This window comes from Eurosta solidaginis, chromosome 3 (assembly GCF_040869045.1).
Source record: "Eurosta solidaginis isolate ZX-2024a chromosome 3, ASM4086904v1, whole genome shotgun sequence".
NCBI classification, from domain to species: Eukaryota; Metazoa; Arthropoda; class Insecta; order Diptera; family Tephritidae; genus Eurosta; species Eurosta solidaginis.
Window position 1 is genome coordinate 269,157,120 of NC_090321.1, and position 11,822 is coordinate 269,168,941.

General features: G+C 37.5%; 2 protein-coding genes across 3 annotated transcripts in view; both read right to left on the bottom strand.

Moving 5' to 3' along the window:
* LOC137245556 (dynein light chain Tctex-type protein 2B) overlaps nucleotides 1–7,044 on the bottom strand; it is a 66,245-nt gene extending 59,201 nt beyond the window's left edge. The window contains exon 1 of the mRNA XM_067776424.1: nucleotides 6,911–7,044. Within this exon, the coding sequence (XP_067632525.1) occupies nucleotides 6,911–6,913 (3 nt within the window). The 5' untranslated portion in view covers nucleotides 6,914–7,044. The remainder of the gene's footprint in view (nucleotides 1–6,910) is intronic.
* Nucleotides 1–7,837, bottom strand: part of LOC137245555 (PX domain-containing protein kinase-like protein) — a 29,798-nt gene extending 21,961 nt beyond the window's left edge. For both annotated transcript variants that reach the window (XM_067776420.1, XM_067776421.1), the window contains exons 1-2: nucleotides 7,485–7,837; nucleotides 6,911–7,196 (exon numbers count right to left, since the gene is read on the bottom strand). In XM_067776420.1, coding sequence (XP_067632521.1) covers nucleotides 6,911–7,196; nucleotides 7,485–7,586 — 388 coding nt within the window. In that variant the 5' untranslated portion in view covers nucleotides 7,587–7,837. The remainder of the gene's footprint in view (nucleotides 1–6,910; nucleotides 7,197–7,484) is intronic.
* Between the last annotated feature and the right edge of the window lie 3,985 nt (nucleotides 7,838–11,822).

Below are 11,822 nucleotides of genomic sequence, written 5' to 3' on the forward strand. Positions count from 1 at the left end.
TAGCTAATTTGCTATCAACGGCTGACTGTCCACCAGCAACTGCACTACTTCTTTCTATGGTTATTGGCTCACAACTCGCGGACACAGTTCCCCGTTTTCTAAATTGCACTTCATCATTCTTTATTACTATGTCCACCCATTTCAAAACGTCATTGCCAATAATAACACCGAATCTGGAATCTCTCTCGCGAACAACATGAAAGTTAATAACAACTGCGGAGTCTTCAAACTCTACTTCGGTCTTAAACCCACCTAAAGTTATCAAGGCACTATCGGCTATACCGAATAGTTGATGCTTTTCGTTGGTTAACTCGAATTCGCCTAATGATACCAACACGTAATATCTAATCAAGCATAAATCACATCCTGTATCTATGAGTGCTGAATGTACGAAGCTCCGAATTTTAATGTCTTTAAAAATAAGTCCGCCCCGTGATACGGTTCTGCTTTTTGTACTCATCATGGTTGCATTAAGCGATTCTGCCTTCAACTCCTTTTTGGGGTTTTTACAATTCGACGCTATATGACCCAGTTGACCGCATTTAAAACAAGTGACTGTAGCCTGGGGACAATTACGCAAAATGTGGTTTGTTTCACCGCACCGAAAACAGCGTTTATCTTGTTGGTGTTGCGCTTCTTTTGGTAATTTCCCAGATTGTTCGCTTGATTTAACTGCAGCTGCTCGGCTACCTCCCCTGATTTTCTCGTAAACTCTTATTTGCTCTTTTAACTCGTTTAGGTTTCTTGCCAGGTAGAGATTTGCCTTGTTGGACCTCGTATCTGGCAAGCCATCTATAAAATATTCGATTATGCTAACATCATCTAAATCAATAATTTTCCCTATTTCCATGAGGTTGTACAAGTACTCTTTGTAATCTTCGTTATACTGTTTTCGCCTATTGCGCAACATACGATGCACTTCACTCGCAGATACTGCTGAACCAAATTCTTCTTTTAACGATTTTTTCAAAGATTCCCAGTCTTTTATACCTTTTTGGCACTGAACAAACATCTTAGCACCACCTTTTAGCAATTGCTTTGCATAAATACATTTTTGCAATTCATTCCACTGCACTGCTGCAGCGTTCTCCTCAAAAATTTCTAACCACTTTTCTATTGATGCTTGGCCTGAACCTGAAAAACAAGACAAAGAATCTTCGATGTCACGAAGTGGGAAGGGTGTTCTAGTTGTTTCACGCACCCCAACGGCAACGTAGTGTACAGAGGAAGCATTCTCGAAGACTTCGTCTTCGTCATCGCTAAGCTCAATTCCATAATGCTCCATAAGTCTGTCTTGAAGGACTACCTTACGACCACTTGTGGAAAGCCCTAGTTCAGTGAGTTTGCTTTTCAAATTACTTACGGTCAACCCTAATATTTCATCTCTATCCATTGTGCCACGGTAAGCTTTATAACTTTTTTTTGGTATCTACCTTGTTATAATGTTTTGAAATGGATATTCTTATTTTTTGCAAAAATTAGTACTCAAAGCAATTCTACAATACAATCGAGTTAGTATATAAACTTATACTTATCGTTAGTTTGTCTCGACAGTGTTCAGCTTTCTCATTTGTAAGTGCGGCATCGGCTCGTATCAACAACTGCAACTTAGTAGGTGTAAAGTTTCTTTCATCAACTGCAACATAGGTTCGCCAAATATTATCACTTATCGGAATCGTAGATTTACTGCTGGGTTACTTCGACTTATTCGCCCATGTCAGTACAGTAACACATCAACGGTTGGGCTTTTACTTAGTCGCCCACAATAACAACATTTAAGTTTTACTGCTTGGCTACTCGACTTGTTCACCAACAACAGTACAGTAACACATCAAAGGTGGGGCTTTTACTTAGTCGCCCACAACAACAACATTTAAGTTTTACTGCTTGGCTACTCAACTTGTTCACCAGCAGCAGTATACAACACTTCAAAGTTCGTGTTCCGTTGTTCGTTAAACGGACGCCGCAAAGCGACAAAATTTATTATTTCTTTTTCACGCAAAATATGAGCGATGAGCATAACGGCTTTTCAACGATAGGGTTTTGCATATAGGCACCCCAATGTATAACTGTTCTATCGTATGACTTCAATTAAACCCGATATAAATTTTTGGTACAGTTTTATGCAGATATTGCTGCATTTCTAGCACTTAATTTTTCACAACGATCTGTGACAAGCTTTTTTTTTGTATGTACGTGTGTGGCTTAACGGCTTTAGCACAAATAATCGGACGGCGCATGAAATAAAAGTTTTTATTAAAAAATTTCCGCACTTCTGACACCATTTGTGGGGTTCAAAAAGGATTAACACGCTCTTTTCTTTAAAATTACGTCAAGTTGTTTGTATTTCGTTTATTTCGGTTTTACAATTAACATTTCAAGTTCGTATTGTTTTGCGTTGTACGCTACTATTTTAAGTTACATAGACACGTTTAGTTCACATTTACACATGTTTTAGTTCAAATTTATTTATTTAGTTAAACATTTTTACTTTGCACTTATGCTTTGGCATATACAAAAAAGAAGCTATTTTTACTTGCCCTGGCGCGTCCGATTCACTACTCAACTTCATATGAACTGTCCTCAAGCGCAAACTATGACTTTGAAATTTGTCTATTCGCTATTTTAAAAGTTCCGTTATCCCTTTGTTGCTTGTTTGCATTTTATCTTATTTATTCATGTTTCTGCTGTTAGTCCGTTGTTCGCCTGCAGTCGCTTTATGACATACAGTGTTGTAAAATGTCTTAATTACTTTAAGGCTCCCACATGTATATGCTTATTTAAGTCTATGATCGAAAAGAATCTTACAGACTAGATACAAATGAATAGAAAGATATAAAAACTATATAGTCAAACTTATATATGTAATTACCGTGTAAAAAATAAAAAAAAAGATAACAATGAGTTAAATAAATAATAAAAATAAATTACAGCCACAAATCCAGAGAAGACTTGAACGTACTTCTCGACAAAGAGAAATCAAGAAGGAAACACCCTGAGAGTCTATTAAATTCGGTAAGTGCGCGGAAAATCGGGTTAAACATGCAATAGTTAGCTCTACCGACACGCAAGTAAAAAGGCAAGAAAGTACGAAGACATCTATTAGGTACATTAAAATTAACTTTAGCTAGAAGAGCTGAATAATCCAAAACTCCAGTGATGAGATCATAAACAAACATTAGTAGATGCGCAGCTCTCCGGATTTCAAGAGACTGGAGATTAATAAGTATGCATCGCGAGTAATAGGATGGGGTTGGATCGTCAAAGTTAATAGAAATTAAGCAAAATCTAATGAATTTTCTTTGAACCCTCTCCATTCTGGCAGAGTGGCCACTATAGATAGGATTTCAGACAACTGAGGCGTATTCTAATTTTGAGCGAACTAAAGAGATAAAAAGTGCCTTCCTGGTATAGGGATCCTTAAAGTCGTTTGCATATCTGCGAAGGAAGGCAAGGTTTCTGTAAGCCGTCGGAAGGACATAACAGATATGACTAACGAAGGAGAACGAGGTGTCGAAGACAACACATAGATCAATAACTTCCTAGACAGAAGCCAGTGGAACACCTGAAATACCATACGGCGTGGTATGCAGGGTAGACGACTTAGAAAGACATTTGAAAGCATTTTTTGACATTTAAGTAGAGACTATTGGCATTACACCAAGCAACAAGATTATTTAGATCATTTTGTTGGAGCACTGCATCTGACGGGCCATTAATTTTACGAAAAATCTTAAGATCGTCTGCATATAAAAGGAAATCAGATGAATTAAAGCAGGAACCAATGTCATTAATAAAGAGCACAAATAAAAGAGAACCAAGAATGGTACCCTGAGGTACCCCGGATGTTGCCAAGAAAGGTTGGGACTTACAGTCTTCAATTTCGACGCACAAGGACCTATTCGACAAATAAGATTTTAACCATGATAGGAAAACAGAGTGAAATCCAATGCATTCCAGTTTAAATAATAAGATTTTATGAGAAACTTTATCGAAAATCTTCGTGAAATCGGTGTATACAGTATCTACCTGGCAACCGTCCTGAAATGCAGAGATGCAGAAATCAGAAAACGACACTAGGTTCGTAACAGTCGGGCGGCCAGCCACAAACCCATGTTGGCACGGCTCAATGACGCTTTTGATGACAAAAGTTAGCTTCTCTTTTATAATTTTTTCAAAAAGCTTCGAGCAAACTGTTAGTTTGGCGATAGGCCTATAATTAGAGACGTCGTTTTTATTGCCAGCTTTAAAGATTGGACAAATGGAACTTTTTTTCCACCTATCGATAAAAGTTCCGGAAGACAGGGATAAATTGAATATATGCCGAAGAGGTATGCACAAAGATAAACTACAGAACTTCAGGACAAAGGCACAGAGGCCGTCACTGTCATATTTTAACGAGGGTTTAAGGGAGGACATAGCATTGCTGATGTCATCGCCGGAGATCGCGAGGGAGCCAAAATCTAGACGATCATAGAGCCCGTATCGCGAATAAGAGTCATTCAGATCTACAGTAGCCTCATCAAAGTTTGATTTAAAGAAATCAGCAAACATCTCAACTGTTTCTGGTAGGGACTGGGAGCTTACACCATTAAAGCTCATGCAGATCGGGATATTCGTCGAACCACGTTTGGAGCGGATAAAGTTCCAAAAGGCTTTAGGATTTTCTTTAAGCTCATTTTCGAGCCTACCCATATAGCGATTGTAAAGGAATTTGTCAAGGACATTAAATTGACGCACACTGGTAGTGAACTGTCCTCTGAGAAGGATATTATCTGAATCGCCTTGAATAAGTTATTGAGTTTGTTACGCTTATTTTTCAACCTCTTAAGAGTTTTATTATACCATGGTAATTTACGAAGCCTGGGCCCAAAACGAGAAACTATACTTTGAAATGTTTCAGTCAAATTCGATAAGAAAATATCATAAAAAACACTGACGTCATTAGAGGGAAATATGTTTTCCCAGTTAATTTCAAATAACACATTGTTCAGCTCGCGGAAATCAGTAGATCGAAAGCTGAAAGAGGAATTATCTAAAGCAGGTGACGTTGGGATAGCATCAAAGTTTTGTAGATGAATAGCTATCGGTATATGATGTCTATCAGATAGACATACAGGAAAAGTACTCTCAGAGAGTTGATATATTAAATTCTCGTCGACGAATATAAGATCAAGTAACCTCGAGAGAGTATTAAATTAATTATTGATTTGAATCAGATTACAACTTAAGGTATTATCTATAAGGCTAATTTTATTAGAACGCGTGACATTGGTAGGTGTCAAAATTCCATTATTTTGAAAATCTGACCATACAATATCTGGTAGATTGAAGTCTCCAAGTATACAAAAGTTGGCATCAGTATGAGTTTCGCATAAATTAACGATGTTCTCCACATGAGCATTATATAATCCATCACCACTATTGGGCGGTATATACGAGCAACAAATGAAAGTAGAGCCAGACGAACTGGAAACACAGACACACAGCTGATCGAGCAACGTATCCTGATTATGTAGTTGAAACTTTAATGAATGCAGGCTTCTGTTAACTGCAATTAGGACACCACCACCTTTCTTTTGACCGGTGTTCGCGAAGTCTCTGTCTTTACGGAAAGTTGGGAATAACTTAGGGTCAAAGTACTCTTCATCAAAGAAGTCTTCGTTGAGCCACGTTTCAACGATGACGTATACGTCGTAGTCCAAACGAGACGTAGATAAAAGAAAGTCTTTAGATTTGGTGCGCATGCCGCCAACATTTTGAAAGTAGACTCTCAGAGAAGCACCCGAGACGAAGTTTGGGATGTCATAAGTGTTGCAATACATAGCACTAGGTAACTCTACGACACTATTTGGTTTCCTCCGTTTTTTGGAAAAACACGAAAAGGCTTTACAGTGACGTTAGAGGGCCACAAAGCAGCGTCGTATAGCTTGTTATAATCAACTGATAGCACGCGCACTTTAAAAGAAACCCTGACCAAGGAGTTGATGTCAGCATCCCGCCTCACCAACTTAAAACAAGCCAAAGCAGAAGCATCCATTTTAATGTGTTCAGAGATGTATTTGACAATTTTCTCCTCTGTAACTGAAGGCTTGAATGAAGATAAATGAATCCACTTGTATGGTACAAAGACATCTAACTCAGGATTATTGTTACTGCCACTAACTACTGATGAATACACGACTTTTTCTTTTGGTGCATTTATGCTAGGCTTCACTGTAATGTGGGCATTTGATGGCAGAGGTGATTTATTAAGAGCGCTGGCAGCAGCATTGGCGTAGCTTAGGTCCGAATTGAACTTATGATGTACAGAAAACAAATTGCTGTACCAAGTATTTGGGGCCAATATGGGTGCATATTTCCAGAACTATTTGATCGGGGGTTCAATGCGGTTACACTGAAATGACAGCCCTTGGTCGGGAAAAATCCCGAATCGCTGCGATACATATATTAAAGATAAATAATAGATAAAACTCAAACTGATTTCTATTTCTGAGCAAAACAATAAAATTTAGAAATAAAGAATACATATCGATTATTGTTACAAATCCGCGGACCTAGCTAATAATATAGTATCTGTTTAAAATACACAAAACGTATAAGGACTTTAGAGGCATGCTCTTTTAAACTTTTCTTAAAGTTTCATGGTGGAATCCGAGTGTCCTAGGAATGATGTAAAAGAGAAAAAAGTTTCGTACAAATTAACCCACTTCCCAATGCATGAATGTTTGTGCATACAAACTTTACTTTTTAAAACAAGCATACACACCCGTACATGCTGCCTGTGTTCATGGTGTATACCACACAAGGGAGTAAATTTAATGATTCTCTAGGGTGTGATAATTACCTACCGATTGGACAGTGGACGTACATGCATATGTAAATCTATAGTGACAAGCCATTGACTTACCATGAAAGGATTGTGAGTAACTATCCGGATCGACAAACCGTTTTGCCGGTAATGATGATGCCAAAATGGGATTCATTAGAACAGCGTTTATGTAAATTTGTAAAGCTTGTCTTCTTTCAGCTATGAAGTCTGGCCGCATATTACCGAAGAGCCTTTTGCCTGGCATAGGCAGATCGATACCAGAGATGCAAAGACATTTGTGCAAATCAACAAAGTCATTATATCGACGCAAAATCTTCCAACAGTTTTCTTTAATTAGACCACGTTGAATACGTAGTAAATATTCCTGAAATAATGGTATATGTTACCAACATGTACAGCATATTGTAATTAGTATTAGATTGGCAAATGAAATGGACATGAATTTTTCGTTTAATTATTTTATTTTTACATACACTTTCAGCTGAGTTTACAATAACACTACCCCACTATCGTCCTTCCGACAAACCAATATTGATTTTTCCTTATATGTATATCACTTTAGCAATTTTACTTTAGGTATGTACATTTGTATGGATATGAAGTAATTTGCCTGCTACATAAAGGACATTGCTATAAACTATTTAAAAATTACCGTATGGCCCTTCACTTCTTGTGCTGTCTCAATCACGCAAGTTATAGACTGTGTATCATCGAGTTTGTGGCTAAAACCGAAAGGTCTCTCAAATATAGCCATTGATCATCCAAATAAGCAACATTCCTCGGATATGTATCCATTTTTAATGTATACAATCCATAACAGGCGTACATTCAGAATAAAATTACACAATTCTATGGATTCAAATTTTATGTAGATAGATTTGACTATTGTAAAATTAATAGTATCGGCAAAAGTTCCACTATTTCCTTAAAGATTGAACCACTTTTGGGGAAAATATTCTGCTGGATTATACAAAAACGCAAAAGATGATAATAGTGTGCCTCTTCTTCTCGTATATTCACAATTAGCTCCATAGTACAGGTTTACAAGTATGATATGTATGAGAAGGAAACAATTCCTTTCTCTTTCTAACACACTGCAGTTTGACACTTCGGTCAGTGTCAAACTATTGTGGAACTCAGTGGAACCTGCGTGGAACTTGCGTTTGACACTGAACGAAGTGTCAAAATTACCGGGGTTGTTGTCGTGGAAAGCGACAAAGGGAAACAAAAAATGGAGCGGAATATCAGATATGGGTTGCTGTGATGGTAAATTCTTTTGAACGAATTTAGTATGAAAATGTAGTGCACCTATATGGGTCCTACAGAAAATTATACAAAAGTCTTGAATTGGGGTATTTGAGGACGCGTAGTTATTCCCGTATTAGGAATACAAACACGGGTGCTAAGTTTTTCTACCCGTTCAAAAGTTCTCCGCGAAAAATAGTTTGAAACCGAGGTCGACTGCAATAACCCGTCCAAAAATGTGGAAAGAGAAATGAAAAGACGCGTTTTGTCCTGTTATCAATAGTCCAAAGAGAAAAAGTATTCGAATTATTGAAAGCGAGGCAAAAACGCGTCTATTAATACCTCCCCCGACGGTTTTGGTCGTGTTTTAGCAATCGTCCCCGGTAATAAAGTATCACAATTTGTTAATTAATTTTGTCCAAAATATATGGACATTAAAAAGAGATGTAATTAAGTGCTCGTTTGAAAGTAAATAAGTATATTTCTTTGTAATATAACAATAAAAATTTTAATCAGTTTTCGATAGCAGCTACTAAACTTTTTTTGGTCCTAAGAAGTACAACAGTGCCAAATAGCATCCACAAAAAAAAACGAACAAAAACAAGCATTTTATCAGGTGAGCGTGACTGTGTATGTGCGTGCTGCTACATATACTACTTGTAGACCTGTACTATGATTAGCTCTTCCCTACTATGTGAGGTGTTAACAGATAACAGAATTTGTGATCAGCTGATGTTTCTCTGGCTTATCGTTAGCTTAATGTGAAAATGTGCTAAGTCACTTTTTACGAATTTTACAGGAGACGAAAAAAAAATGAATAATTTTTGAAATAACCTTTTTTTGTAATGAGGATACCTTAGTTACAATACTTTTAAGTGTAGAAGCTTTGAAAAAGATAAATACAAATCATGTATGCTAACCTAGCAGCTATTTTATGACTTAGCACAAGGTTCAGTAGACGTAGTACCAGTGACTTTAAGGACCCTATGACGTTGAAGGCACTTTATATATCCTTGGTCAGAAGTGGTCTTGAATATTACTCAATAATATGGAATCCTTTCTATGAATCTAACTCCTATAAAATTCAGAAAGTTCAAAAAATGTTTACAAAAATTGCTTACGTATTGTTACGAATGTTGGCTGCACTAAGGGGTACTGCTATATCTAGGCCGATGCTAAGCAGTGACGTGAATTCACATCAATAACTCAATCATTTGCCGTCTTTCAGTGAGTTATACAGCTCCGGTTCACGCTCAGTTCTCACGGGAATGCTCTGGATCATTGAGAGACTTGAGAAGCAGATGTCGTGAAATTTTCGCACACGTGAAATGTGATAGGCAGATGTCGCGCTGTTTTTCATTTAACTCATACGGCGAAAGGCTAAGCGGCGACATCTATTTTTGAAAAAGTAGGTTTATTAAAGGCCGCGTTGCCAACCTAAAAAGAAGTAATTAACAAATTATCTGGCTCACAAATTGACCCAGACTTCTATCTGGATTTATCTAGCTCAAATCGTTGTTGTTGCATTTACATGCAAAATTATTTATCTGGCTCAGGATTTTGCCACCGGATGATAGCTACTATGATAGCTATTATGACTACCTCACAGTTTACATCGAGTAAATGCCTCAAAAATAACGAGTGACGGCTCTTATTATATTTATCCTCTTTGGTTGTAGCTGAGAAATTTATAACTAACTAAGTAAATCACAGAGAATAAAAGCATCAGCGGTAGAGGCGCTATGGGCAGTTTCAGTTAAGCACGCTATCTGTCGGGCAATAGATCAGTTTCATTGTTAAGCAAACTAGTTGCAAAGTATAAGTGTTATTGTGAAGTACTTTAATAAAGGCCATTTTTCCATTATTCAATATTGGAGTTATTTATTCAACAGTTTAGTGATTCGAACTTAGCAGAAGGGCAAATAAGAGGATTTGCAAGTAAATTCGTTACAGTATGCTTCACTGGCCAGACGGCCTCCCATCATATACCAGCAGGCATAAATTGCTTGGTCTTCAGGCTTTGCATGACAGAAGAACTTTTATCTCACTCATGCTTACCTAAAATGTAATAAAGTTTAGCACGAATTGCTCCGATTTATCTAATTTGTTCATTCCTTATATTCCACTGCGTGAGCTTCGACGTAATAGATTATTTATCGAAATAACTCATAAAACGAATAATGCAATGAATGAACCTATAACTAGGACTATACATCTAGCAAATCGATTCAGTAGTATTATTAATTTTAATAACAGCTTATATAAGTTTTAGCTTGAATTGTTTTCTATTTTTAACTAGTCTGTAAGAAAGCATGTAGTTGTCGACATGTAAGAATTGAGGTAGATTCTGGTCAGTGCAAAGCATTTATCAAACACCAAAGGCGTGTCTCAAATGGGTGAATCTTCAAGGGGTTGTGTTCACAACCCTCTCAAGGGGTTGCCAGCGCAATATATAACTTCTCCAACCCAATCGTCAACCTCACCCAACCGTGGCGAATCCTGTTTCATTTACAGCCGAGGCTCTGGCGACCCCAAGTTCATCATGGGAATGGCCTAGAAGGTTTAATGTGGTGATATAAATCGTTCCCGAGATGGTCGGGCTAGTACTTTAATAGTGGTTTGTTACGGTAACGTACCGGATCTATATCCGGCAAAGGACCATCAACATCGGTAACACTCCCCAAAGCCTTCGGGGAGTGTCTTTATCATTAATACAACAACAACAAAGCGTGTACTTTTAGACTGAATAATATATAAAAAAAAAAGAAATAAATGTAAGGCGCGATAACCTCCGAAGAGATCTAAGGCCGAGCTTCTCTTCCAAACACTTCGTGCTCCTATTGATTTTCCCTACAAATCGGCCGGACGGGACCTACATGTGTTATGCCGACTCCGAACGGCATCTGCAAGGCAGATGAGTTTTCACTGAGAGCTTTTCATGGCAGAAATACACCCGAAGCGCTTGCCAAACACTGCCGAGGGGCGAACCCGCTTAGACAAATTTTCTTCTAATTGAAAAACCTTATTTCTAAAATTTTGATGTTGCTTTGCCCGGGGTGTGAACCCAGGGCATACGGTGTGGTAGGCGGAGCACGCTACCATCACACCACGGTGGCATAAATAAATAAATAAAATGCACGCACAAATAAATTACTGGTAATTCAGATTGATATTATTAGCTTTGTTCGCGTATTTTTCCAACAGAAACTTACAAGCAGTCAAAATCCTCTCAACTATCAGCTGGTTCCTCTCATAGAGAAAAATGTGTAAAAAAGTACGCGAACAGAAATCCATCAAAAACTATCAAAATTTGCGAACAGGTGATGAATTATTTGTAGGTACAAAAATTATAAAAAGTTGAAAAAAATGGAAAGCTCAAACAATTTAGAAATTAAGTGTTCCCCAGGCACCAATTCGACCAGATATTCGCCCTAATTATTTTCATTAACACATACCTTTTCCATGCTTTATTTTCAGGTTGCAATACTTGAATTAAATTTCGCAATTTGCGTAAAATATAACCAGCAGTTTTTCGATCAGCTGTTTTTCTGTTTGTAAATTGCTGTTGGCAAAAATTTTAACCAACAGAAAATTGCAGCTGTCAGCAAAAGGAAATGTCACTTTACTCTCTCTTTTTCTTAACTTTTTGTTGGAGAGCCGGGTATGCGAACAGCAAAACCTGCAAAATTTGCAAAATCAACAGAAAACTGGAGTACCCGAACGAAGCTATTGACAGGTTGACTTA